The sequence below is a fragment of the Haliotis cracherodii genome, unplaced genomic scaffold (genome assembly GCF_022045235.1).
Source record: "Haliotis cracherodii isolate W230 unplaced genomic scaffold, xgHalCrac1.p SCAF_3, whole genome shotgun sequence".
NCBI lineage: Eukaryota > Metazoa > Mollusca > Gastropoda > Lepetellida > Haliotidae > Haliotis > Haliotis cracherodii.
In genome coordinates, this window is record NW_027266286.1 from 2,896,476 (window position 1) to 2,924,282 (window position 27,807).

The 27,807-nt window shown below is 42.2% G+C and overlaps 1 protein-coding gene across 5 annotated transcripts; it reads right to left on the reverse strand.

The window, feature by feature from the left end:
* Positions 1-577: 577 nt before the first annotated feature.
* Positions 578-27,745, reverse strand: LOC139475873 (protein Son-like). 5 transcript variants are annotated; one of them, XM_071259082.1, is made up of 14 exons: positions 27,654-27,745; positions 26,310-27,167; positions 24,182-24,543; positions 22,349-22,414; positions 20,470-20,778; positions 20,133-20,230; positions 19,526-19,686; positions 18,011-18,322; positions 13,149-13,259; positions 12,431-12,553; positions 6,751-6,898; positions 5,395-5,463; positions 4,349-4,464; positions 578-3,837 (listed from the first exon to the last, which is right to left on the reverse strand). In XM_071259082.1, the coding sequence occupies exons 2-14, from the start codon at positions 27,141-27,143 to the stop codon at positions 3,721-3,723; spliced, it is 2,826 nt and encodes a 941-aa protein (XP_071115183.1). In that variant the 5' UTR covers positions 27,144-27,167; positions 27,654-27,745; the 3' UTR covers positions 578-3,720. The 5 variants fall into 5 exon arrangements, 3 of the variants coding, with proteins under 3 accessions (XP_071115183.1, XP_071115184.1, XP_071115185.1); XR_011654029.1 differs by lacking the exons at positions 578-3,837; positions 4,349-4,464; positions 5,395-5,463 and adding an exon at positions 9,157-9,246 and having other exon boundaries at positions 6,814-6,898; XR_011654028.1 differs by lacking the exons at positions 578-3,837; positions 4,349-4,464; positions 5,395-5,463 and adding an exon at positions 9,157-9,246 and having other exon boundaries at positions 6,834-8,332.
* Positions 27,746-27,807: the final 62 nt, after the last annotated feature.

The following is a 27,807-nucleotide window of genomic DNA, read 5'->3' on the forward strand; positions in this document are numbered from 1 at the left end:
TGATGGATTATTCAATCAACAGATGCAATATTAGTGTGTATATATATGTGTGTAAATGTGTACATTTTGCCTCTTACTTATTATCAGAAAAATAAATAATTTTAAATTGAGTTTTTGTCAGTTGATGTTTCAAAGACAAGAGTCAGGGGTATGGAAACTGAAAATGTTTACTTTTCACCATGGAATTCAGGTTAGAATTTGTCCCCAGCATCATATACTGGTTGTAGGAGGTTACTTAATGGATTCGGTGGTCAGGCTCGGTGATTTGGTTGATAGCATGTCATCATGCCTTGATTCCTTGGAGCATTGGTCATAATATCAATCACTGGTTGTTTGGTGCAGTTTGGTCCTCCGAGTGTTTTTCAATAAAACACAACTTTCAACGATGGTTTGATAGTCAATAGACTAGGGCATGGTATTTCAACACATGAGAATACCCCCAAAACTTTACAGTTTTAAAAATAAGGGCATTGTTATCCAAGAACCTGCCAAGGTTTGGCAGACAACACACTAACTTCCTTCAGTAAAATGCCAAACTTGACATTGAGCAGTTTTACCTTGACAAAGACACAACACATTTATTATTTCCAGTTTTAATAACAAATCATTGCAGAGGCCAACTAAATATTGGTAAAAGAAAATATCTTGTGACCTTGGAACACTTGCCAGATGACAAAACCAGATCACTCTTAGTTTCGGACATTGTTTATTCCTCACAATATACAGAGATGCATCCATTTTCACAGAAACACTGACCCACAGAACAATTAGGCCAAAACTAACCTGCTTAATTTGTCATCATTTTCTAGTGTCATTTAAAACCGTTTTAGATCCATGTTAAGAGCAAAATCTTCAAAGTGAAGTCTGGCACTCCCAAGACGAATATTTACTCCCCAGTCAGGTGTTATTGCAACAAGGTCTGGATGCATCACTGAATATATACTGTCAGGGCCTAGAGCGGAGGAGATGCATGAAAGCTTCATGATAATACTGATACAATTATAGTATCATAGGCTGATGTACTGATACGAAACAATGCCTTCTGGTACTGCACAGCACGTTTTGGTGCAAAACATCTTGTCTGCAGTATTTTCACCAATGACAATCAGCCAATCAGATGACACATACTATTTTGGCTGACAACCTTGCAAAATGGTGGCAGCAGACGGCAACATGCCCAGCCAGCCAATACAGGGACATTGTGAACATCATGTCCACTAGACGAACCATCTCCTATATCATTTATCACACAATACCTTTCTCTCCTCTAATGTTTTTCTTCCTGCTTCTGATAGAGTAGCTGGACTTGCTTTTTTATGAATAATAGGTTTGGGTTTCCTAGACTATGTATATGCCAGTCCCAGGACTACACCGACATCATCAGCTTGAGTTGTTTCTGTATCAGGATACAATCGTGTCATACCTTCATTATCATGATGCGTATCATATCATCCTTCACCACAAGAACCCCATGAAACTCCCCACAGTAAAATAATTAGGGGGTGAAACGATACAGCAAGTTCACTATACGATACGCAATTCAACACATAGGTAACAATAAGATGCATGTCGCGATACACATATTTCAGCAAATTGTGTGAAAACTCCTTGACTACAAATATTTCAAATAGAATCATTTTCAAAGCTCCTATTTTTAGTAGACAACTTAAAACGCTAATTACAACACAATTTGCGATATTTGCTTGACAAAATTGCAAGGTAGTCAATAAATGAGTAGTAATTACAAGTAATATATTTTAGCAAATTTAGTGTATCATATTGTATCGATACACAAGAAAACTTACAGTGCACCGATGTATCGTTTCACCCCAAGAATTGATACTTGCAAACAATGACATGGATATGATCCTCTATTCCAAACAAAAGAAAGTGGACAGGGCTCACCAATCGAAAAACTGAAGACACCAGCTTCTGACAAGTACTGAGTTGTCAGAAACTGGGCTCTTATATCCAAGTTCGTTCACAAGCATATAGTAAATAATGCCCATTACACATGTACCACATCACCTGCTAACCTTTCTGTACTGCGGAACCCTTGATCGGGATCTTCAATTATTCCATAATACCGCGACTAATTACTCCTGTGTAGTGAGTGAGTTGAGTTAAACGCCACTTTGAACAATATTACAGTTATATCACAGCGTGTCAGCTTAATGTGGGAGGAAAGCCCAAAGTGATCCATATCTTATGTTAACCACTTTGGTAGAACCCACTAGCACAGGTATGGCGCTGACAGGCCTAGAAAATATACAGAGCGAACCAGGATTTGAACCCACGATCATAGGTTTCTGGCGTACTCAAGGGATGCAACTCTGCATGGCAAATTGTGGCACCTTATATGACTGGCCCCCGTGCACCCTACACCCATGTTAATCTATCTTTATCCTTATCAGAAACCGAGACCTGGTGACCTCAGCTATGTGCACAGTCATGCTGTAGATGGTCTTCGAGGCGCTGACTAATGTCCATGCTCGTTCTCACATCCATCTAAACAAACTACAATAAAACCGCCACGCATGACATCATCACCTTGCTTTCAACATACACACAATCCTGTACAATCAGTTTTGATTCCATCTCATCCACACTATGTACACTACATTTGAACACAACATCTCCAGACTATTGAGATGCATATCGACTGCCACATCCACCATACGGACGTACATTGCAATGCTTCAGCAATATTATGGGTACACTAAAATCATCATTCATGGTCCACACCATGACTTAACTCAACTGGTCCACAGCACCTGGGGGCCTGAAGGTGTACATGACATGAGGAAGCAGCAATGGGTCCCTACAGAGTTCCTCGAGTCTCGGTGTCTAGCCTTGCTGAGATTGAGCCACACACACACACACTGATGTGTGAAATGAACCCGAGTCCTCATTGTGACCAGCACAGAGACCATTAGTCTACCCAACTGTCTCTCCCTCCCCAACCCTCCAGATGTATACAGTCACTATTATTCATGTAGGGACAACAAGCTATTTCATCTACCTTCCTGTCTGCTGCACATCAGTATATGCTAACACATCAGTATATGCTAAGACATCAGTATATGCTAAGACATCAGTATATGCTAAGACATCAGTATAAGCTAAGACATCAGTATAAGCTAAGACATCAGTATATGCTAACACAGCAGTATAAGCTAACACATCAGTATAAGCTAACACAGCAGTATAAGCTAACACAGCAGTATAAGCTAACACAGCAGTATAAGCTAACACAGCAGTATAAGCTAACACAGCAGTATAAGCTAACACAGCAGTATAAGCTAACACAGCAGTATAAGCTAACACCTCAGTAAATGCCTCAGTGCAGTGCCCCTACAGCGATGTTCACATCACGCCACCTCCTAGCCACATTAAGCACAACCTGTATATTTGGTAACTGGATCCAGATACCCAACAACCTTACTCTCACTTTCATTTGCCCAAAAGGAGCACAAGTCCCAGGACGTTTCATTCAAGCCCTCTTCTTCATCTGCCAAGTCAACATTAGTTTCCCCTAATTCTACCAAGACAATGGGTCACTCAGTCCATCTCACCTGGACATGGGCTCCAGGTTGTGGGGCATAGTACCTCCTTATACCCCGGGATCAAAACAATATGTGTCGAAGTACTCGATAGAAATGTGTACATCACTCTTTTGAATGTTCTCCATTGTCAGTCGGGGGAATCAGTCGTGGGGTTTCAGTCCCGGGGTATCAGTCCCAGCTCCTGGAGACACACACTGGCCGCCTGGGCCTTGGCTAGCTTCTTGTTGGCACTTACTGCTGATGACTGGTACTCTACGCCGTTTACAATCACCTGAAACAGTAGAGGCAAACAGATGAACAATCACCTGAAACAATGGAACAATTGCCTCAGACAGATTAACAATCGCCTCAAACAGTGGAACAATCGCCTGAAACAGATGAACAAATTCCTCAAATGGAACAATCGCCTGAGACAGGAACAATCATTTGAAAAGGGAAACAATTACCTGTCAAGGGGGACAATGACACAAAACAGTTGAATAATTACCTGAAACAGTGAAACAATTGCAGGAAAATGTCTGGGATGTAATGTCACACAATGTGACTACCTGATTATCATTTGAGATGCCTGTTGTGAGGAACACACCTGAGGAACACACTGAACACCACCCAATACCTAACGAACTGCTGGCTCCCTGCACCAAGGATGACAACGAGAATGGATCCCTTGACATCCACAAATCTTCAACTCACATCCCATTCCCTTCTTTTTTGCCTTCCAACATTTCAAAAAGACCAAATCAGAGGTCTATAGATCAAAATCGATATTTATTTTCACTAACCTTGAAGAGGAAGCTTTTCTTGTGGTCTGGGCCAGATTCTTGCACAATTATGAAGTTAGGCGGTCCCCATCTTCTCTTGTTGCAGAGTTCTGTGAGAGCTGACACTGGGTGTTTACCTGAATGCAAGTCAAATAATAATAAGCAAGGTCCTGAAACCAATCATTTACTTTCTGTTATTATTCTGAATTCTTATAGAATTGTTCCAAATACCATATATCAGTTTCATGGAGGATTAATTGGTATCAGTTGCCAACAAAGGAATCAATCATGAAACTGTGATCGATTATTTTCCAATCACATACATATTATTTCTATGATTTGTTTGTTTTGTTTGGTGTTTAACACGGCACTCAGCAATATTCCAGCTATATGACAGAGGTCTGTAAATAATCAAGTCTGGACCAGATAATCCAGCGATTGACATCATGAGCATCTATCCACGCAATCGGGATACGATGACATGCATCAAACAAGTAAGCAAGCCTGACCACCCGATCTCACTGGTCGCCTCTAAGGACAAGCGTGGTCGCCTTTAACAGCAAGCATGGGTTGCTGAAGACCTATTCTACCCCGGATCTTCACGACAAGCACGGGTTGTTGAAGACCTATTCTACCCCGGATCTTCACGACAAGCACGTGTTGTTGAAGACCTATTCTACCCCGGATCTTCACGACAAGCACGGGTTGTTGAAGACCTATTCTACCCCGGATCTTCACGACAAGCACGTGTTGTTGAAGACCTATTCTACCCCGGATCTTCACGACAAGCACGGGTTGTTGAAGACCTATTCTACCCCGGATCTTCATGACAAGCATGGGATTCTGAAGACCTATCCTACCCCGGATCTTCACAACAAGCATGGGTTGCTGAAGACCTATTCTACCCCGGATCTTCACAACAAGCATCCCTTTGGTGTTGAAGGTGGCGGCTTTGTGTTCCAGAGCATAGTAAAATATTTATGGCTTCTGCAATCTTGTTATTTTGTGGTCACTCTGACACCTGACAAGTCCTTCACACATTCCACATTAGAGGTGTGGCCACTCACCTGATAAGTCCTTCTTGACACGAGCCACCGTCCCCCCCTTCCGTGTGTTCTCCCCCTCGGATATGAGACCTGTAAGCAATACAACTGTCAATAACAAAAATCCTTGTCTGATAAAAGCCTACAGATACAAGAGTCATCAGGAAATGACATATTCCGCCAGTCTGGTGCAATTTGGAAGTAGAGTTTGGCTACTTATACCTCACTTTTGGTTCACTGCCATTGGTTACCTTCAATTCAGTGAAGAATAAAATAACGCTGTTCAGTATTTTTCAAAATCCCCAATCATCAAAATGCACCAGTTAACCACCATACAGATCTGTGTAGCAAGTTTTGTGTAGGAATATTCAACAGTTTTGGAGTTCTGCTCCAGAAACGAGCACGACCCTCATTTTCAGTAAAGTCCAACTTGCCGTCATAAAAAATCACAACAATCTTTTTTCAAAATCCCCAATCTTCAAAAGGCACCAGTTCACCACTAGACTAATCTGTATAGCAAGTTTCATCTAGAAATATGCAACGGTAATGGAGTTCTGCTCCAGGAAAAGAGCACAACCCTCGTTTTCATGAAAAAAAAATCCTTCCCCAATAAATCCCAGATCATCAAAAGGCACCAGTTCACCACTAAACTGTCCTATTTAGCAAGTTTCAGGAAGAAACATTTCATGGCTTTGGAGTTCTGCTCCAGAAATGGAAAACGGATGGCTGACAGACAGACGGACAGACATGTTGATCACTATATGCCCCTATTTTTCAAACTGGGGGATAAAAACACAAATCATGGATGACAGCACAGATATTGAACTTGAATGATGAAAAAACATAAGTTTTGACTGTCAAGAGTTGTCACAAGCTCCAGACAGTCACAAGTGATGGGGGGAGTTTGCAGGGTGCATATTCACACCAGCCAGATGTATCTATATATCATTTCAAAACTTGCAAAACCTCCAAGACTTCATCAAGTCCTTTGTGTTCATTTGGAAAAGTTACAGATAGTTTGTAGACTTGTTAGAAGACAAGCTCCTCCTACTGTGGGTGAGGTGAAATGGGGTTTAATGTCACGTCCCAGATTATTGCACTTATATAGCGACGTGCATGCATGTGTGCGTGCATGTGGCAGCTTGTACTAGTCCAGACTGATGCCAATTCTAGTGCTAGCTCACTGAGATACCATGCCGCAGTTTAACATGAATACCCCACTCAGACACAGTATACTGACTCCGAGCTGACCAGTCCTTGTTTTAGCCACTTAATGCCGAGCGCCAGACAGGGTAACAACAAGTACCACCCTCCTACTGTGTTTGTTTGTTTCTTATTTAACACCGCACTCAGCAATATACCTTTTACTGTGAGTCCTACCTTTTCTGTCCACCTTGAAGTCCAGCATCAGCGGCTCCTTCGAGCCCTCATTGTTCTTCCCAAGCCCTTCCCCTGGCCTCCAGCCCATCTTCTCCAGCAGCCACTTCCCGATACCCCCCTGTACTGGCGCCGCCTTTTTCAGCTGGTCCTGACAACACCAAGCAAAGGGAGATAAGCCACTTTAACCTCAAAGTACAGACCACCTACAACTCTACCCAACAATGGCCCTACAAGCAACACAAACATACCGTCTCTAGAATAGGAGAGACGGGCATCGTTTGTGACAGTGCCTTGAATGCTTGATTGACTTTTACAATATTCTAACTGCTCAAATGAAATTATTGTCTCATTGTAGAATGTTACGTTTCTTTTGTTATTTTGAAATATTTACAACATATGTAATACCTGTAGTCATGGCAATTGTTTTAATAAAAACAATTTACAAGATGTCAATGTTGAGATGATTTCAGTCTAATCGAACATTCATAGCATGATAAATCAAAATGCATGCATAGAGACAATATTTAGTTTTTTGCCATAATTTATATGAAATTTAACACACGACACTTTTTGTAAAACACACAGAAATTCTTTTTGTCTCTATTCATGCCAAAACCGCTATACAGAAGCAATGTAAAAGTTTAACTCACTCACTCTGTATGCTAAAACTGACAATATTTACTGCAGCACTGATGCAGCATGATACAAAACTCATTGATACGACATCCTGCATTCTTCACTGATAGTATCAATTTCCATCATATGTTCACAACCTAACACTGATAAACATTATTTTTAGGAACAAGGTTAGTCCTGCTTAAAATAATATTAATATTTAGCATTTAAAAAAGTTACATAAACAAATCACAGCTTTAGAAATTGGCTCTAGTCCTGTAGTCCCTGGCAAAATGCCCAATAGTAAAGGTATCATAAGGACTGGTAGAAATTTGTCATTTTTAAGGGTCTCGCTATATGTTATCACTATGAGGACTAGTGGACTGTTAGTTTCTACCACTAAAATCACAATTTTGGAATAATTTCTAACAAAAAATGATGCCCCATGATACATATCAAGTGTTGTGATACAGATCCTATTGAGATTTCAGCATGTCATTCCAGCCCAGCTCTGTACACATTATAAACATCACTTTCATCGTCAGCAGTATCAGCTACATCATCTCAACCTGTCGTGGACAGGTAAACCAGTGGTTGATGGCATGAGCAACAGGTCTTGCCATCAAGGGACAATGACCCACGAGGTCAGCCGTGCCATGACAATATATCACATATGGGGTACTGGGCCATATTCTGCCTCAAAGAGACAAGCTTCATTATTGTTCATTCACCAAGAACTGAAGTGAAATCAGAAATGCATATAAATAGAATAAACTTTCTTTCAAGATCAATAATACTGTTATTCATACACACACATGGAAAACGTCATTTGTACAGATGACAGCCGATAATATCAACAGCCAATCACAAAGGCACACAGTGTGATGAACAGGTAGATTCGAACACAACAATAGGCACTGCTTTTGAAGGAACCTTCTACTCGAAAGGCTGTCTCGACAATCAGTCACTGAAATGAAATGATGTGTGTTCCTTCTCACAGCACTAACACCCAGTTCCAAGCCAATACTATAACATGATGCTCTGTCTTCTACAGACTTAATCAAATTAAATTATTATTAATAAACTTTAATATCAAATCTATGAAACCCAGCATATTCAGGGACTTATCTAGAACCGGCATCTAACAGAGACCCAGCTTCTGACTTTATTACAGAGTGACTAGCCTGGACTCAATTATAGGCTGGCGTGTATAAACATCTAATATTCGAAATACGGTAAGCTCAATTTGCCTGCCACTTAGTTTGGAGTCCTAGAGAAATCCCTGCTATTACTTATATTAATCACTATATATAGAAATATATTATCATTAAATAAGATGCCATGATCCTTGCCTTCTCCAGGTTATATTGGTCATTATGAACTAATCAAGTCCTTCACCTTTAACTAATGTTCTGTAAGGCTAAAATAAATAATAGTCTTGGTTCGCAGGCACCGCCCGCATCATCATAAATTTGAAAGTACCAAAAAATCCTTAAATATTCCAAGTCCAACGGTAATCAAATACTGTATTCCCTTTCTGTAGGGAGGCCTTTTTCCAGGTTGATTGTACACAATTGTTTATAGATTACAGAACTGTTTAATGGTTACATACTAGTTTGAACAACCCCCCAAAAACGAAAACGACACCGCCCTCCTGCACTAGATTTTCAAAAACCATTGCCTGAGAACCAATTCTTTTATTTTTTTAAGCCTACCATTTAAACGTATGAATCTGGAAGTGCCCCTGTATAGTTTGAAGGTAACTGGGTGTTTCGTGCAGCGAGTACTTACCACCAGCTAGGCTCCAGTACCACCTTGTGCTGTACCTCAGCACTAGTATCAACGTCAACCTACACGCCTGTGTTTTGTCAAAACAGAACCCTGCAACAAGCTTCCAGCTGGTCATACCAATCAGAGTTGTCTCCCCTGAACTAAACTTTTGTTGTTCTTGTGCAAGCCTATTACAGACAGTCTTCATCTGATCTTATTTCAGGATGGGAAGTGAGAATTACCTTTTCCAAAGAGATCAGGACTAACGTCAGCTTGAGGCAAGCCTAGGAAATAAGTCTATAATGTTTTACATGGACAACAGTGGCATCGAATACACCAGAGGTCCTTTAGGTGGATAAATTCCTCAGTAGCTGACCATTACAGTAGTTAGTAAAAATAATAAAAATTTGAAGATTTTCTAATATATACAATGTCATGACGACAGAGACACCTATGCAAAGCTATCAAGTTTTTGTCACTTTGGGCAAAATATATGCAAAAGAGAGATGCAAAATATGCAGTGTTCATTTTCAGGGGAGACAATTCTCAGCAGCCTGAATGTGGAGAGGTGGTGGTATGGCAGTATTCAGTGGTACTACGACTGCCCCTGGATTCTTGTCACAAGATTCTCATCAAGGGGATCTGTATGGACGCAGTGATATCAACAGCCTGACTCAAGTGCATCAGGTTGTCAAATTAATATCTAATTTTGAACAGAACCTATTTCTAGGATGTCTGTTTTATATTTACATAATGAAAGTTCATGTAGATAGTTCGGACACTGCCTCCATACAGACAAACGACATAAGGACTCCCAGTATTTGTGTAAATCACCTGTTAAACTAGACCTCCCACCATCAGTACATACATCTCTACGGAGCGGATACACAATATAGATATATACAGTGATATGTACAAAACAGAGTAGCTATATTTTCAGTGATGATAAATGTTCAAGCGCAGGTTATAAGGAGTTGATAGTTTCTGTATTAATTCTGAACCATTTAGGTTGAGTTACAGAGATGCATCTGCATGATAAAATAGCACTGTTTCCAAAACAGAGAAAGCTCTATGTTGTACAGGGAAGCATGCAGAGCTCCAGAAGTTCATGTCACTACTCACTTCAACTACACTATCAAGTCACTACTCACTTCAGCTACACTATCAAGTGAATAAATACATTCAGTTATGGAGTAGAAAGCTTCACTTCTTACAGAATTATTTTTATAGCTATTTGAAACAAAGCACTAAATCTAGTGCAACTGATCATATTTCCAAAAAGAATTTTATGATGAGATAAATGTAATAGTCTCCAACACAGATAATTTCCATAAAGACATACTATATGCAAGACCTGCCTGATGACCGAGACTTAGAGATACTCTCAATTTAAAGCAATATTACAACCATGTCGGGATAAGGGTATCCATCATTAGCCTCACAATATATACCTTAGCAGGGCTAAACATTATCTGTCTAACTAACTAATGCCTAAAACAAATTCTAACCGTTACATCATGATCATATTTTTTTCAGTTAACCATTAATCAAATGTTTTTACCCACAAGTCGTGAAAATGGTTGTTTTTCTCTTGGTATAAGCAAGAAGTGCACAGGAAGTCTACTAGAACCAGAGACTATACAATAGATATGGTCTCTGCTAGAACTAAATAAGTGTGACATTTAAAAATGAGAAGCAGTATTTTACATGAAACTTTTTTCCGCTGGCTATCGTTACTTTTGAGCCCTGTGTGTGACAAGCGAGTCGCTAGCCTATCTACCAACCTATGAGTGAGATAACAACTATGATAGAAAGAAGAGAGGAGAGATGTAAGTGATGGGAGGCCTGGAATAACAGGTGATCCGAATGGTTCAGCCAGACCGGTAATATGCCTCCGTGTCCCCACCCACAGTCGATACAGCGAGAGAGGCATGTTACCGGTCTGGTGGGTCGACAATCTCTTCACTTCCTGGATGCTCGGTGTACCTGGAATGAGACACTTCGAAGCATTCGCTGACATTGTCTGCAAGTACTGGCTTTGCTCTCTCACGTTACCATAGCTTGCAGTATTCAAACAAATTTCCTTAAACAGACAAACTTTAGGTTAACCTCCTCTGAATGATTTAATAATCCAAGAAGCTGAACTAGATCACAAACAGCCTTTTGTCGTTGGTGTCACCAGCACAACCACATTTAATTAAAAGGAAATTTGCAAACATAGCTAATAGTATTCAAACAAATTTCCTCAATGGGCAAACTAGTATTTTTCACATTATCAATAACCAGCATAACCATGTTTAGTATCTGAAGGGATTTGATGTTCTTCCTTTATCAATGACGGAAAATATTTTATATGTCAGACCATGATTAAATCAGAGACACAATATAAGCATCAGGTCAATGGGTTTACTGGATCCCTAAGATCACATTCCCGGTTTTTAGCCATAACCCCAAATAGACCCAACAATTTGAAAGGAACATGACACTCAAACAATATATATCCAAATTTGTTTAACACAACTGTTTTCTAAATACAAGTTTCAGTGGCCAAATCCAGAAGTACCTGCCTTCCAATGTAGCCAGTGACATGTTCCAGAGTGATATAGCAAAGAGATCACTGTTGTCTCGTACAATGATAGTGTCCGAAATAATTGCCTACCATCCTGCCTGTGGCAGGTAACTTTTCTGTTGGGCTGCATGAAATTTTCCTCCACCTGACTATCTGGCAGATGATTTTAAGACTAGTTATGTATTCAGTTTTATTATAATTCCATGTAGATTCTCAAGTAATTGTTAGCATAATTTCAAGTGAATCAAGACGTGATTTGTCTCTTAGTTTTTGCAATTTTTCAAAACTTATAAAACTTTGGAAGGTGATTTCGAAGAAGGGCAGGTAACAGCCTGGTTCACCTACCCTACGGACTTGTTGGGTTTTAAAATTATTTCAAACGCTGCAATGATACAATATGGAAATGCATCCAGAAATTTTCTCAAAATACACACGAACCTACATTACATGAGCTACGAATTTAAGTATTATGTACCACCAGTACATATAATTTAAATCAATATTATCATTTAGGATACAAAAAGGTACAGTTTAATTGATATTAAAGATGACATTAAAGAAATATTTTACGTAACTTCAGCTCTGCATTAAATACCTTCAATCAAATTTAACTTAACCCTACATATCAATTCCTAACTCACATGTTGATGAAGATGCGACAGTTTAGAGAGCAAAGTCAGTACAAGGCCCAAATGCCATCACAGGTGCATGCCATGGGGGGTGTACCTTCTTAAACCACGCTTGATTTTTCTTATCTGGTCCTGCGAGCTCCAGCTGGGAGAGAGGCTGTACTCCGGTGCTGCCGGTGAACTGGCCAGGGAGGAACTTGGACTGGGCCCACTGGCTGGACTACAGACAAACATACACAGTGTCAGGTATTTCAGGAAGAGAAACTACCATATATGTCCGCAGATAAGCCGAATTTTGAGGACCAGAAAAAAAGATTCTGTAGAAATGGGTCGGCTTATCCACGGGATACACTATCAGGAGATCTTTGTTTAGCGGTAACGAAAACTAAGATCTGATATTAATGAGAGATTGGGGGGGCAGGTAATCAGCTGTAACCAGTGATTGTGTGTCATGTTCATTCAGTGTGGATCACTGCTCCAGCCACTGGTTTGTTACACTTCCACGTTACAAACAGGTCGTAAGAGGCGACTGACAGGATCAGGTGGTCAGGCTCGCTGACTTGCTTGATGCATGTCATTGTATCCCAATGGCGTAGATTGATGCTCATATTAAACACTGGATTGTCTGATCCAGACTCAATTATTTACAGACAGCCGTCATATAGCTAGAATATTGCTGAGTGTGGCGTTAAACAACAAACAAACAATCTAAGCTAATTAGTAACACAGAAACACGCATACATAGGATGTTACAGTCTCAGTTGTCATGGATGTAAGGAAACCGATCATGAAATAAGTTTTCCATTTTTATTCACCTTCTCCTGGGCTTTGTGCATAGAGCAGAGGGCCTGGACATCGTACGGGTTTTCTGTGAGCTTCCGCACCAGGGACAGCCTCTCCGACACGATAGCACCGATGTCAATAGGCTGAAATGTAACCATGGAAACACTTGCCTCTTTAATCTAGAAACCATGTTTGATAACAGCACCAACACATGTATTATTACAGGTGACCTGTCATGAGTGAGTGAGTTGGGTTTGACGCCGCTTTGATCAGTATTCCAGTTATATCGCGGCGTGTCAGGTTCATGTGGGAGGAAAGTCATGCTCGCTGACTTGGTTGATGCATGTCATCATATCCCAATTGCATGGATTGATGCTCATGATGTCAATCACTGGATTGTCTGGTCCACACTCGATTATTAACAGGCCTGTGTCTATTTTCACAACAATATTCAGCCTACCTCTGCAGGGGGGTCGGGGAGGACTTTAACTGTCATCATATCTATTTTCACAACAATGTTCAGCCTATCTCTGGAGGGGGGTCCGGGAGGACTTTAACTAAGTCATCATATCTATTTTCACAACAATGTTCAGCCTACCTCTGCAGGGGGGTCGGGGAAGACTTTAACCCTTCTACACTCACTAAGTCATCATTTCTATTTTCACAACAATGTTTAGCCTACCTCTGCAGGGGGGTCGGGGAAGACTTTAACCCTTCTACCCTCACTAAGTCATCATATCTATTTTCACAACAATGTTCAGCCTACCTCTGCAGGGGGGTCGGGGAAGACTTTATCCCTTCTACCCTCCCTAAGTCAACATATCTATTTTCACAACAATGTTCAGCCTACCTCTGCAGGGGGGTCGGGGAAGACTTTATCCCTTCTACCCTCACTAAGTCATCATACCTATTTTCACAACAATGTTCAGCCTACCTCTGCAGGGGGGTCAGGGAAGACTTTATCCCTTCTACCCTCCCTAAGTCAACATATCTATTTTCACAACAATGTTCAGCCTACCTCTGCAGGGGGGTCGGGGAAGACTTTATCCCTTCAACCCTCCCTAAGTCAACATATCTATTTTCACAACAATGTTCAGCCTACCTCTGCAGGGGGGTCGGGGAAGACTTTATCCCTTCTACCCTCACTAAGTCAACATATCTATTTTCACAACAATGTTCAGCCTACCTCTGCAGGGGGGTCGGGGAAGACTTTATCCCTTCTACCCTCCCTAAGTCAACATATCTATTTTCACAACAATGTTCAGCCTACCTCTGCAGGGGGGTCGGGGAAGACTTTATCCCTTCTACCCTCCCTAAGTCAACATATCTATTTTCACAACAATGTTCAGCCTACCTCTGCAGGGGGGTCGGGGAAGACTTTATCCCTTCTACCCTCCCTAAGTCAACATATCTATTTTCACAACAATGTTCAGCCTACCTCTGCAGGGGGGTCGGGGAAGACTTTATCCCTTCTACCCTCCCTAAGTCAACATATCTATTTTCACAACAATGTTCAGCCTACCTCTGCAGGGGGGTCGGGGAAGACTTTATCCCTTCTACCCTCCCTAAGTCAACATATCTATTTTCACAACAATGTTCAGCCTACCTCTGCAGGGGGGTCGGGGAAGACTTTATCCCTTCTACCCTCCCTAAGTCATCATACCTATTTTCACAACAATGTTCAGCCTACCTCTGCAGGGGGGTCGGGGAAGACTTTATCCCTTATACCCTCACTAAGTCATCATTTCTATTTTCACAACAATGTTCAGCCTACCTCTGCAGGGGGGTCGGGGAAGACCTTATCCCTTCTACCCTCCCTAAGTCAACATATCTATTTTCACAACAATGTTCAGCCTACCTCTGCAGGGGGGTCGGGGAAGACCTTATCCCTTCTACCCTCCCTAAGTCAACATATCTATTTTCACAACAATGTTCAGCCTACCTCTGCAGGGGGGTCGGGGAAGACTTTATCCCTTCTACCCTCTTTAAGTCAACATATCTATTTTCACAACAATGTTCAGCCTACCTCTGCAGGGGGGTCGGGGAAGACTTTATCCCTTCTACCCTCCCTAAGTCAACATATCTATTTTCACAACAATGTTCAGCCTACCTCTGCAGGGGGGTCGGGGAAGACTTTATCCCTTCTACCCTCCCTAAGTCAACATATCTATTTTCACAACAATGTTCAGCCTACCTCTGCAGGGGGGTCGGGGAAGACTTTATCCCTTCTACCCTCCCTAAGTCAACATATCTATTTTCACAACAATGTTCAGCCTACCTCTGCAGGGGGGTCGGGGAAGACTTTATCCCTTCTACCCTCCCTAAGTCAACATATCTATTTTCACAACAATGTTCAGCCTACCTCTGCAGGGGGGTCGGGGAAGACTTTATCCCTTCTACCCTCCCTAAGTCAACATATCTATTTTCACAACAATGTTCAGCCTACCTCTGCAGGGGGGTCGGGGAAGACTTTATCCCTTCTACCCTCCCTAAGTCAACATATCTATTTTCACAACAATGTTCAGCCTACCTCTGCAGGGGGGTCGGGGAAGACTTTATCCCTTCTACCCTCCCTAAGTCAACATATCTATTTTCACAACAATGTTCAGCCTACCTCTGCAGGGGGGTCGGGGTCGGGGAAGACTTTATCCCTTCTACCCTCCCTAAGTCATCATATCTATTTTCACAACAATGTTCAGCCTACCTCTGCAGGGGGGTCGGGGAAGACTTTATCCCTTCTACCCTCCCTAAGTCAACATATCTATTTTCACAACAATGTTCAGCCTACCTCTGCAGGGGGGTCGGGGAAGACTTTATCCCTTCTACCCTCCCTAAGTCAACATATCTATTTTCACAACAATGTTCAGCCTACCTCTGCAGGGGGGTCGGGGAAGACTTTATCCCTTCTACCCTCCCTAAGTCAACATATCTATTTTAACAACAATGTTCAGCCTACCTCTGCAGGGGGGTCGGGGAAGACTTTATCCCTTCTACCCTCCCTAAGTCAACATATCTATTTTCACAACAATGTTCAGCCTACCTCTGCAGGGGGGTCGGGGTCGGGGAAGACTTTATCCCTTCTACCCTCCCTAAGTCATCATATCTATTTTCACAACAATGTTCAGCCTACCTCTGCAGGGGGGTCGGGGAAGACTTTATCCCTTCTACCCTCCCTAAGTCAACATATCTATTTTCACAACAATGTTCAGCCTACCTCTGCAGGGGGGTCGGGGAAGACTTTATCCCTTCTACCCTCCCTAAGTCAACATATCTATTTTCACAACAATGTTCAGCCTACCTCTGCAGGGGGGTCGGGGAAGACTTTATCCCTTCTACCCTCCCTAAGTCAACATATCTATTTTAACAACAATGTTCAGCCTACCTCTGCAGGGGGGTCGGGGAAGACTTTATCCCTTCTACCCTCCCTAAGTCATCATATCTATTTTCACAACAATGTTCAGCCTACCTCTGCAGGGGGGTCGGGGAGGACTTTATCCCTTCTACCCTCCCTAAGTCAACATATCTATTTTCACAACAATGTTCAGCCTACCTCTGCAGGGGGGTCGGGGAAGACTTTATCCCTTCTACCCTCCCTAAGTCAACATATCTATTTTCACAACAATGTTCAGACTACCTCTGCAGGGGGGTCGGGGAAGACTTTATCCCTTCTACCCTCCCTAAGTCAACATATCTATTTTCACAACAATGTTCAGCCTACCTCTGCAGGGGGGTCGGGGAAGACTTTATCCCTTCTACCCTCCCTAAGTCAACATATCTATTTTCACAACAATGTTCAGCCTACCTCTGCAGGGGGGTCGGGGAAGACTTTATCCCTTCTACCCTCCCTAAGTCAACATATCTATTTTCACAACAATGTTCAGCCTACCTCTGCAGGGGGGTCGGGGAAGACTTTATCCCTTCTACCCTCCCTAAGTCATCATATCTATTTTCACAACAATGTTCAGCCTACCTCTGCAGGGGGGTCGGGGAAGACTTTATCCCTTCTACCCTCCCTAAGTCAACATATCTATTTTCACAACAATGTTCAGCCTACCTCTGCAGGGGGGTCGGGGAAGACTTTATCCCTTCTACCCTCCCTAAGTCAACATATCTATTTTCACAACAATGTTCAGCCTACCTCTGCAGGGGGGTCGGGGAAGACTTTATCCCTTCTACCCTCCCTAAGTCAACATATCTATTTTCACAACAATGTTCAGCCTACCTCTGCAGGGGGGTCGGGGAAGACTTTATCCCTTCTACCCTCCCTAAGTCAACATATCTATTTTCACAACAATGTTCAGCCTACCTCTGCAGGGGGGTCGGGGAAGACTTTATCCCTTCTACCCTCCCTAAGTCAACATATCTATTTTCACAACAATGTTCAGCCTTCCTCTGCCGGGGGGTCGGGGAAGACTTTATCCCTTCTACCCTCCCTAAGTCAACATATCTATTTTCACAACAATGTTCAGCCTACCTCTGCAGGGGGGTCGGGGAAGACTTTATCCCTTCTACCCTCCCTAAGTCAACATATCTATTTTCACAACAATGTTCAGCCTACCTCTGCAGGGGGGTCGGGGAAGACTTTATCCCTTCTACCCTCCCTAAGTCATCATTTCTATTTTCACAACAATGTTCAGCCTACCTCTGCAGGGGGGTCGGGGAAGACTTTATCCCTTCTACCCTCCCTAAGTCAACATATCTATTTTCACAACAATGTTCAGCCTACCTCTGCAGGGGGGTCGGGGAAGACTTTATCCCTTCTACCCTCCCTAAGTCAACATATCTATTTTCACAACAATGTTCAGCCTACCTCTGCAGGGGGGTCGGGGAAGACTTTATCCCTTCTACCCTCCCTAAGTCATCATTTCTATTTTCACAACAATGTTCAGCCTACCTCTGCAGGGGGGTCGGGGAAGACTTTATCCTCCTGGGGTACACACAGTGGTACACTCACAGCAGCTGTCTGGGCCACTGGCTGAGCTGCTGTTGTATGAGTCACCACAGTTGCTGCTGCTGCTGTTGTTGCCACCACAGGTGTAATGGTTGCAATGGTTGTCGTGACTGGGGCTGTTGTCTTCTCCACCGGCACCCACTGGTCCTCCTTGGCGCGGTGCTGGCTGCCGCTGGAGACCGGGAACTGGAGGCGGAGCTGGGCGCACTGGGTGGCCTTGGCCTGAGGGGTGAGCACTGGCAGCTGCTTCGAGTTCTGCAGGCAGACAGACGACCACCTGACTTATACAGGGAGATATACCAACTCCATACTGACAGGGATATATACCACCTCTGTACTGACACAGGGAGATATACCACCTCCGTACTGACACAGGGAGATATACCACCTCTCTACTGACACAGGGAGATATACCACCTCTCTACTGACACAGGGAGATATACCACCTCCGTACTGACAGGGAGATATACCATCTCTGTACTGACACAGGGAGATATACCACCTCTGTACTGACACAGGGATATATACCACCTCTGTACTGACACAGGGAGATATACCACCTCTGTACTGACACAGGGAGATATACCACCTCCGTACTGACACAGGGAGATATACCACCTCTGTACTGACACAGGGAGATATACCACCTCCGTACTGACACAGGGAGATATACTACCTCCGTACTGACACAGGGAGATATACCATCTCTGTACTGACACAGCGAGATATACCACCTCTGTACTGACACAGGGAGATATACCACCTCTGTACTGACACAGGGAGATATACTACCTCCGTACTGACACAGGGATATATACCACCTCCGTACTGACACAGGGATATATACCACCTCCGTACTGACACAGGGAGATATACTACCTCTGTACTGACACAGGGAGATATACTACCTCCGTACTGACACAGGGAGATATACCACCTCTGTACTGACACAGGGAGATATACTACCTCCGTACTGACACAGGGAGATATACCATCTCTGTACTGACACAGGGATATATACCACCTCTGTACTGACACAGGGATATATACCACCTCTGTACTGACACAGGGAGATATACCACCTCTGTACTGACACAGGGATATATACCACCTCCGTACTGACACAGGGAGATATACCACCTCCGTACTGACACAGGGAGATATACCATCTCTGTACTGACACAGGGAGATATACCAGGTATATATATGTTTTTTAAGTGGCAACTGAAAAGTTGCATTTATCAATCAATATTGTTTCACATAAATAAAGAATTGGCAGGTATCACACATTGGGGTCAGAATAATCACTCTCCACAAGAAAGATATCAATTTTTTGTGCATGTTTTGCCATTTTACTCCAGAATTCAATCACTCTTTTCCAGCCAATAGGCCTCGCAGTGGAAATTATTTGCATGCATTCTTCATGTATACAGGACCCTGTGTTTGAGATGGACTCACCCGTATGTTCATGATGATGTTGGGGAGCGTGGATGGATCCCTCAGCTTGAAGGGGTGGTTGATGAAGGGGCCCTCCCCCTCCTCCCCATCTGAGTGTCGCCCATACTCGCTGTCACTGTCGCTATCACTGTAGCCTTTCTCAGAGATCTTCTTACAGAAATCTATAGGAAATATCATGGGTTACATTCCTGTCAAAGTAAAGCGCTCCCTCAGGAAATCGGAAAGTATGTTTGGTTTAATGGCCTTCTGTATTTCGGTTATATTACAGCCTGTCAGCATACTTTTGACATTTACAGCATTGGTGCAACCAACAAGCACGGGTGTTGTGCTGACAAACATAGGAACATTATCGTGATAATCAGTGTGAATTGAACCCACAATCATGTTTCTGGCAGACCTAGACACCTGGACCCCTCCCTCTCAAAAATGCTGGACCCCGTCTTGAGTGTGTTAAATCAGAATTATTCACCAATCCTGTAGATAGCCTGAACACAGAACCCTTTCAGTCAGGATTTCTACAACCCACTGGTGTCAATGACGAAAAACACACATTGCTCACAGAGTCCAATCTTTCCGTTTCTTATGTTCCTGCTTCTGTTGGACTAACCTGTCAGTTCCTCCACCGACTTGCCCCCAGCTTTGAGAGTAGCGAGATCCACATCCGCTCCCTGTTCACCAGCCTTCACAGCAGCCAGCACATTGGCACTGAAACAGCACAAGACATACAGCAACCTTCCCTTGTCAACGAGTCCCTGTCAGAGTCACAACCCTAACATGTTCATCTTCCCATAGCTGACATTATGGAGTTATATTTTGGCAGGACTTGAAACAAAGTACATTTCTATCCCAGAGTTCACTTATGTATCAGAGCATTCTGGAATCACGGGTAGCAATACAAGCATCGTTTTGTCAAAATAAACCAATCATAACTGATTTCAACTCACATGGCTATTTTCCTGAGCTTGGATTTGTCTATTTTCACACGTAAATCTTTTTCTCGATCAGCATCCTTTATTCGGTCCCTCTCGCCACCTCGCTCTCTTTCACGATGCCGGTACTCTCTGTCATGATGTCGTTCATCGCGGTCTCTCCGGCGGGATTTCTCATGTGACCTATCTCGGGACTTTGACCTTTCTCTGGACTTCGACCTTGACCTATCTCGTGACCTTGACCTGCTCCTTGACCTCCGATGATGTCTGTCTGATCTAGGATGTCCAAGGCCTCCATAACTCCTGGCATCCCGCTCATCGGTTCTGAAAATGCAGATGTTATCATTACACCATGTAAATATTTACCAAAGAAACATTTAAATATTTTGTATTTTAACAACAACAGACAAGGCTAATACAAACAGTTTCCAACTATAGACAAGGCTGATACAAACAGTGGCCCGTGAAGATGCGGGGTAGAATAGGTCTTCAGCAACCCATGCTTGTCGTAAGAGACGACAAACAGGATTGGGTGGTCAGACTTGCTGACTTGGTTGATGCAGGTCATCGTATCCCAATTGTGTGGATCAATGCTCATGATGTAAATCACTGGATTGTCCGGTCCAGACTTGATTATTTACGGACCGCCGTCATATAGCTGGAACATTGCTGAGTGCAGCGTAAAACAACAAACAAACAAAAAAAAAAAAATACAAACAGTGACTTGTCCGGAGACAAATGTCATTTGGAGATGTCCATAATTTGGCAAGTATCGATAGAACTTTCTACTATACATTTGTATACCATCACCAATTTTGAAAAATATCTTCAGGAGACTTTAAATGACTATGTGACAAAGTTTGTTAGTTTGTTTGTTGTTAAACGCCACTCATCACTATTCCAGATATATGACAGTGGTCTACAAATAATCGACTAGTCTGGATCAGACAATCCAGTGACTGACATCATGAGCATCGATCTACTCAATTGGGATTCAGTGACATGCTTCAAACCAAGTCAGTGAGTCTGACCACCCGATCCCGTTTGTCGCCTTTAACAACAAGCATTGTCGCCCTCTTACGACAAGCATGGATTGCTGAAGACCAATTCTAATCTGAATCTTCAGGAATGCTATGTGAAAAGCCTGGACCGTACACGATCTGAAACCCTTTTCTCTCAAAAAGGCAAAACTCTGTGTCCACAGATCCACGGGATCTCCTAAAGCTTTAAAGGGAAACAACACTCCAACTCTCAGTCATCTAGTTGGCACAGTCTTAATTATCCCGCTTAATCGTCAGATGCAAATGAACATGGCTAGCATCATCACACATACTACAAAGAAGTACTATTAAACTGATGAACACTCAGAATACTTGTGTTCCTTGCAGTCAACGGAAGCACTTCTCGGTGTATTGATAAATGTCATGATATTTGTTCATTAAGCAATATTGAAATGCCCTATTGTTGTCATAGATAAATTTTTCCGTTCAGTTATTAATTTACCCTTTCACTGGACAGGCAGCATTTAAAAAATCATTTTGTTGTTCAAAAACAACCTCATGGTGTCAGGCACTGTCACAGTGCTCTTAAACTGCTGATTTCTGCAAGTTCAAAGATCCTTTCGTGAATCCGTTCAATTGGCCTGCAGCCTAAAAAATTCTTAAGTAGAAACTATCGACCCTGATTCCCAAATTGCAATCACAGGTCAAAGCATTGGAATGTGTTTTACACTTGCCCCAAGTAGAACTTGTCACCTTTGACTTTTTATCATCACCTATATGTGTCTTGTCCACTTACATGTTCTGACTCTTGTTTCCTTTCCCCCTGTTATGACTGACACTGTTGATACACACAACACAAGCCAGGCTAAATACTGTTGAGGAGACACGCCTACCTCTCTCTGTGTCGCTCTTTGCTTTTCGTACGAGACCGAGTCCGCCTTCTTTTGGGTGACTTAGATCTGAAAAGATTCCAGCATAGTATCAGCGTGTGAGTCATGACCTGTAACTTATCAAATTTGGACCAGTTTGCTCAATAGCATATATCAGTTTTTCAGGTAAACTGCTTATTTGTGTAAAATTTGCACAATATATCAGTTCCAAATACCAGGGTTTTACCTTGAAATGCAAAAGTGGGTGTCCAGGGGAAATAAACTAATAAATGGTTTCCTTCTATCTATCTCATGTATAAAAAAATATTTCCTACTACAGACTCCATGTCGTGTACCATGGCTACGGCTGTGTAAGTGTAATGCAACATGCATCATGGGAGCAGTGTTGACAAAACAAATGCAGCATCATTTTGTTATTTTCTAAGATGCTCATGCAGAATTTTCTCCTATTGACTTGTTTTTTGTGTGGATTAGATAGATGCTTCATGAGTGATATTCCAGCAATATCACAGCGGGGGACACCAGAAATGGGCTTCACACATTGTACCCATGTCGGGAATCGAACCCGGGTCTTCGGTGTGACAAGCGAACGCTTTAACCACTAGGCTACCCGACCGCCCCAGATGCTTCATGAAGATTACATTCTGATTATTATTATTATAACAGAGTCACATGCATATATTTCTACTTTATCATATAATGGCAGGGTTGCTCAGCAGGATTAAGCCAACAGATAAAAACTATATCCATTGGGGTCATATGCGGATAGAGATGCAAATATCAAAGGTCAAGTAGGGACTACTTTCACTGATTATAAACAAACATAGCGTTGCCCGCGTCATTCGCCGATCAAGTCAGAATTAACCATCGGGAATCTGGATAAACTACAGGGATAATTGCTATCATTATCAAAAGAACAGTCTAATATACTGAAAATCAGTGTCTAACTGTGACGTAGCTAAGGCATTTTATAACTTTTGGCAACTTTGGAGATGTAAATTTCGAAACAATTTTGCGAGGGCACGAGGCCTAGCCGCGAGAGGCAATTAAAAAACAATTGTTGTTTTGCGTATATGTTCCTTCACCACTGTATAAGAAACAGATTTCAGTTGGAACTATATTGGCTACTGTCACTGTCCGACTGACACATAACTTACCCTGTGACGTAATAAATATAAATGCGCGCATTCCAAGAACATGAAGAAAACTCGCAATGTTTCGGTAATGTTTGTGAGAGAGGGAAAGTGATTTTGAAGCACAGAATTAAAGAATGACATTATATGATAAAGAGGTTATCAGGCTTGTGTGTTTGGGGATGGTAAATATCCTGCATTAGGAATAAACACTATAGTGTAAATACATAGTGTTTATTCCTAATGCAGGATATTTACCATCCCCAAACACACTCGCATGATAACCTATATGTCCATTTCAGACCTAATCTGAAATTGCTGTTTTCATTTGAATTGTACTCCTGGAAAGTTGTCAGTACGTCACTGGGAACACGTTTTAACCCCAATAAGGGGATTTCCCATAGTGGCAGAACTTTCGTTTGGGGGATGATTTCAGCAGTTGTTTTCTATCGTCTGTTTTACGCTTTTTCCATTTCCAAATCTAATTTTGGTCAAGTATTTGTGATTAAGTATGCCCCAAAGTATTAAAATCTTTAAAATTGCTATCTTGACTTGCCCTTTAATATGTGAAGTCAAAGTTTAAGGAAATTATAACTTTAGACAAAATTGACGAAACCATCACTGCCCTGTCTCCAGCCCTGTTGCCCCAGACATTAAGGGCACCTGTCCCCAACTAACGGTGATGTACATTATTTCATTTCACCTTGATCGAGAGTGTCTCCGTTTCTCAGAACTCTTGGATTTGTGGTCCTTCTTGTCTTCTTTCTTCCTCTCCTTCTTTTCTTCTTTCTTCTTCCCTTCCTCCGACTTTTCCTTTTTCACATCTTTCTTCCCTTCCTTCCTGTCCTCTTTAGAACTCTTATCTTTGGAATTTTTTCGTTCACCCTTAGCGCTTTTGTGTTTTTTCTTCTTTTTGTGTTTATGTTTGTGTTTTTTCTTCTTCTTTGACTTGCTCTTTCCTTCCTTGTCTGAGTTGGAAAGTGACCCTGTTTCTATAAGACCATCCTCAACTATTTCACTGTCCTCAGACTCCTCGTCGCTGTCGTCGCTGGACGAAGACAAAACCTCACCTGGAAACACACCAAATTACCAAAAATATCTGATTACCAAAATACACAGATTTTTTTTCCTTTCTTCAACTAAAAATTATCCTGATTATCTCAGTAAATATGGAAAACAGACATAGAAGTTGCTTTATTAACCATGTTAACTAAGCACCGTGAATTACTATATGATAAAAGGCTGCCAAATGATACTTTCAGGTGCATATGCAAAAAAAAAAAATCCAACATTGGTCATGTTGAGGGTTGCACCCATCAAGTCTGGGTGAGACATGCCACTTGATGATGGCATCAGCAATGACCCACACAATCAGGTGATGAGAACAATCAGCAATGACCACACAATCAGGTGATGAGAACAATCAGCAATGATCACACAATCAGATGATGAGAACAATAAGCAATGACCCACACAATCAGGTGATGAGAACAATCAGCAATGATCACACAATCAGGTGATGAGAACAATCAGCAATGACCACACAATCAGGTGATGAGAACAATCAGCAATGATCACACAATGAGGTGATGAGAACAATAAGCAATGACCCACACAATCAGGTGATGAGAACAATCAGCAATGACCCACACAATCAGGTGATGAGAACAATCAGCAATGACCCACACAATCAGGTGATGAGAACAATCAGCAATGACCCACACAATCAGGTGATGAGAACAATCAGCAATGACCACACAATCAGGTGATGAGAACAATCAGCAATGACCCACACATTCAGGTGATGAGAACAATCAGCAATGACCCACACAATCAGGTGATGAGAACAATCAGCAATGACCCACACAATCAGGTGATGAGAACAATCAGCAATGACCCACACAATCAGGTGATGAGAACAATCAGCAATGACCACACAATCAGGTGATGAGAACAATCAGCAATGACCACACAACCAGGTGATGAGAACAATCAGCAATGACCACACAATCAGGTGATGAGAACAATCAGCAATGACCCACACAATCAGGTGATGAGAACAATCAGCAATGACCACACAATCAGGTGATGAGAACAATCAGCAATGACCACACAATCAGGTGATGAGAACAATCAGCCATGTCACAGAGCCTTCCCCCTTCCCCCTGACTCCCTGACTGATGGAGTTTCTGAGACCTTTCCTGATCCAAAGATGCCTCAGGCGACCAGGGCTCCTTTTCAAAAAGTGATCTCAGGGCTACGACTTCCAGGAATACCTATAGTTTACAACATAGACTTACGATAGCCATTGTGCAAAGAACAGAGCCATGTTCCACAAAACAGTCTTAGCTAGGGCTGAGTATCATTATACATCATAGAGATCGATAATCGCTTACTAAATATCAATCAATTATCAATAAAAGTATCAGAGAAGGAACTTGAAGCAAATATACAAGAAAGTCACGAAAGAAATCTTCAGATTTCACGCCATTGGTGAGCAGGAACACATTTATGCATGGAGTCTTTTGTGGACATTTGAGATATAACAATAACAGTTGACAATTGACATTATTGGCAATGACAAGTCTGTTTGGGTAAATGTAAACTTTATTTCATCACAATGATTTATGTGAGGTCTTATCAATGGCAACAGTTTCGACAATCGTTAATATTTCTTCCAATCAACGATAATTCCAATTATTAATCTTTTTAGCCAGCCCTAGTGTTAGCACTACATGCACTAAGGCAATTGTAACTCCTATACCTTAGGATGCAGCACTTAAAACAACGGGGCCCTGAATCTGAATGTTACCATGGTTACCAGATGTCACCTCACCTTCCTCCAACACCGCCTTCTTCTTCTGGTCCGTCATGTCCCCTGAGTTAATCCAGTCTCTGCTCTGCTTACTGATCTCCAGCTTGATCCCCCCCACTTTATCTTTCCCCTCATTCACTGTCTCGTCAGTGTCAGCCTTCCCCACCTCAACCCCATGGCTCACAACTTCAACACCAATCTTAACTTCACTCTCCTTCCTAGATTCACTATCCCATCTACCTTTCTTACGTTCACTTTTTGTTTTCTCTTCCACGACATTCACACTCTCTTTTTTTTCTTCACAATCCCACCGCCCCTTTTTCTTGCGTTGGTTCTGTGAAATAGTGTTCCCATTAATCATGCTGATTTCCTCGTCTAACAGTTTACTCATCTCTTCCATGGAACTCACAATATCAGGGTCATTCTGGTTTAGTGTGCTCTGTTCCTCCTTCTGTTTCGAGGCAAGGAAATCTTTGAATAATTCATCAACAATAGTCTGTGAGGGAGGTAATGAGAGTGACTTAGTCCCAGCACTTGATGGACTGGAACATGAGCTTTGGGAGTTTGCCAGATTTGGTACTGTTGAGGTAGACTGATTCCTAACACCAGCCAGGTGGGGGAATTGTGCCATAGGAAGACCCTTCTGTTTGTCATCTATCGTTTTTAGTTTGCTGGCTGGATGAGGGTGACTAGATGTTTTTGTGGTAACTACTTTGGTTACAAGTATACTAGACGGCTGATTGGAATCCTGCAATCTTCTGAGCTTTGACTTTTTCTTCTCACTTTTCTGATCGCCAGCTGTCTCCCCCGGGAGGGGAATGGCATCTAGAGAGGGGACAGATGCACTCATACTTAACTGTCCCCTTCTGCCAACCTGTAACCAAACAGAGATCCAACTGTGAAAATTGATCACGCTGATGGACAGATTAAACTGGAGAGATTTTCTTACTCGCCCCTCTTATTGGGAAAATATAAAGATGAGCATGAATTGCATGATTACTGAACATAAGGTGAGGCCATTAGAGTACAAATTTTCCAAAATATATGAAGTAGTCGAGTTGGTGGTCTATCACCTCAGGTAGAAACCATGCTTTTCGAAATGTCTGCTTTGTGCCAGACAATGTTTTGTTTTCATGCAATGCACTTCTTGATAGGCCCACTTTAAATACAAGAACTTGTGCGGACATTTGCACTGATTTGACGTAACAGAACATGTGATTAAGTCATGTTATATGTCCATGTCAATCTCGAGGCAATCCCTGACCGATCGATCTACTTTACTGGAGTGGAGAATAAAGTAGGCTAAAGTGACAGTTGATTGATAAAATATGTGCGTGTTAAGTTATTTAATTCTGTTTACCTAAAGTGACGGATTGGAGTCCCAAACAACATAATGACAGGCTGCATTATAGCAGCAATCACATATTCACGCTTCTTGAAAACAGAAACATGGCGGAAATACGCATCAAGGTAGGTAACTCTATGCTTCTTGATTATCTCCCCTTATCCAGTAA

Bases quoted from the DNA above. Each gene is read 5' to 3' on its own strand.
- LOC139475873 (XM_071259082.1), bottom strand. From the start codon at position 27,143: ATGAGTGCATCTGTCCCCTCTCTAGATGCCATTCCCCTCCCGGGGGAG. The intron at 20,779-22,348 runs GTAGGCGTGTCT...CTGCATTTTCAG, and splicing joins AAAGAGCGACACAGAGAGAG to AACCGATGAGCGGGATGCCA. The intron at 5,464-6,750 runs GTAGGACTCACA...TATTGCTTACAG, and splicing joins CTTCAAGGTGGACAGAAAAG to GTCTCATATCCGAGGGGGAG.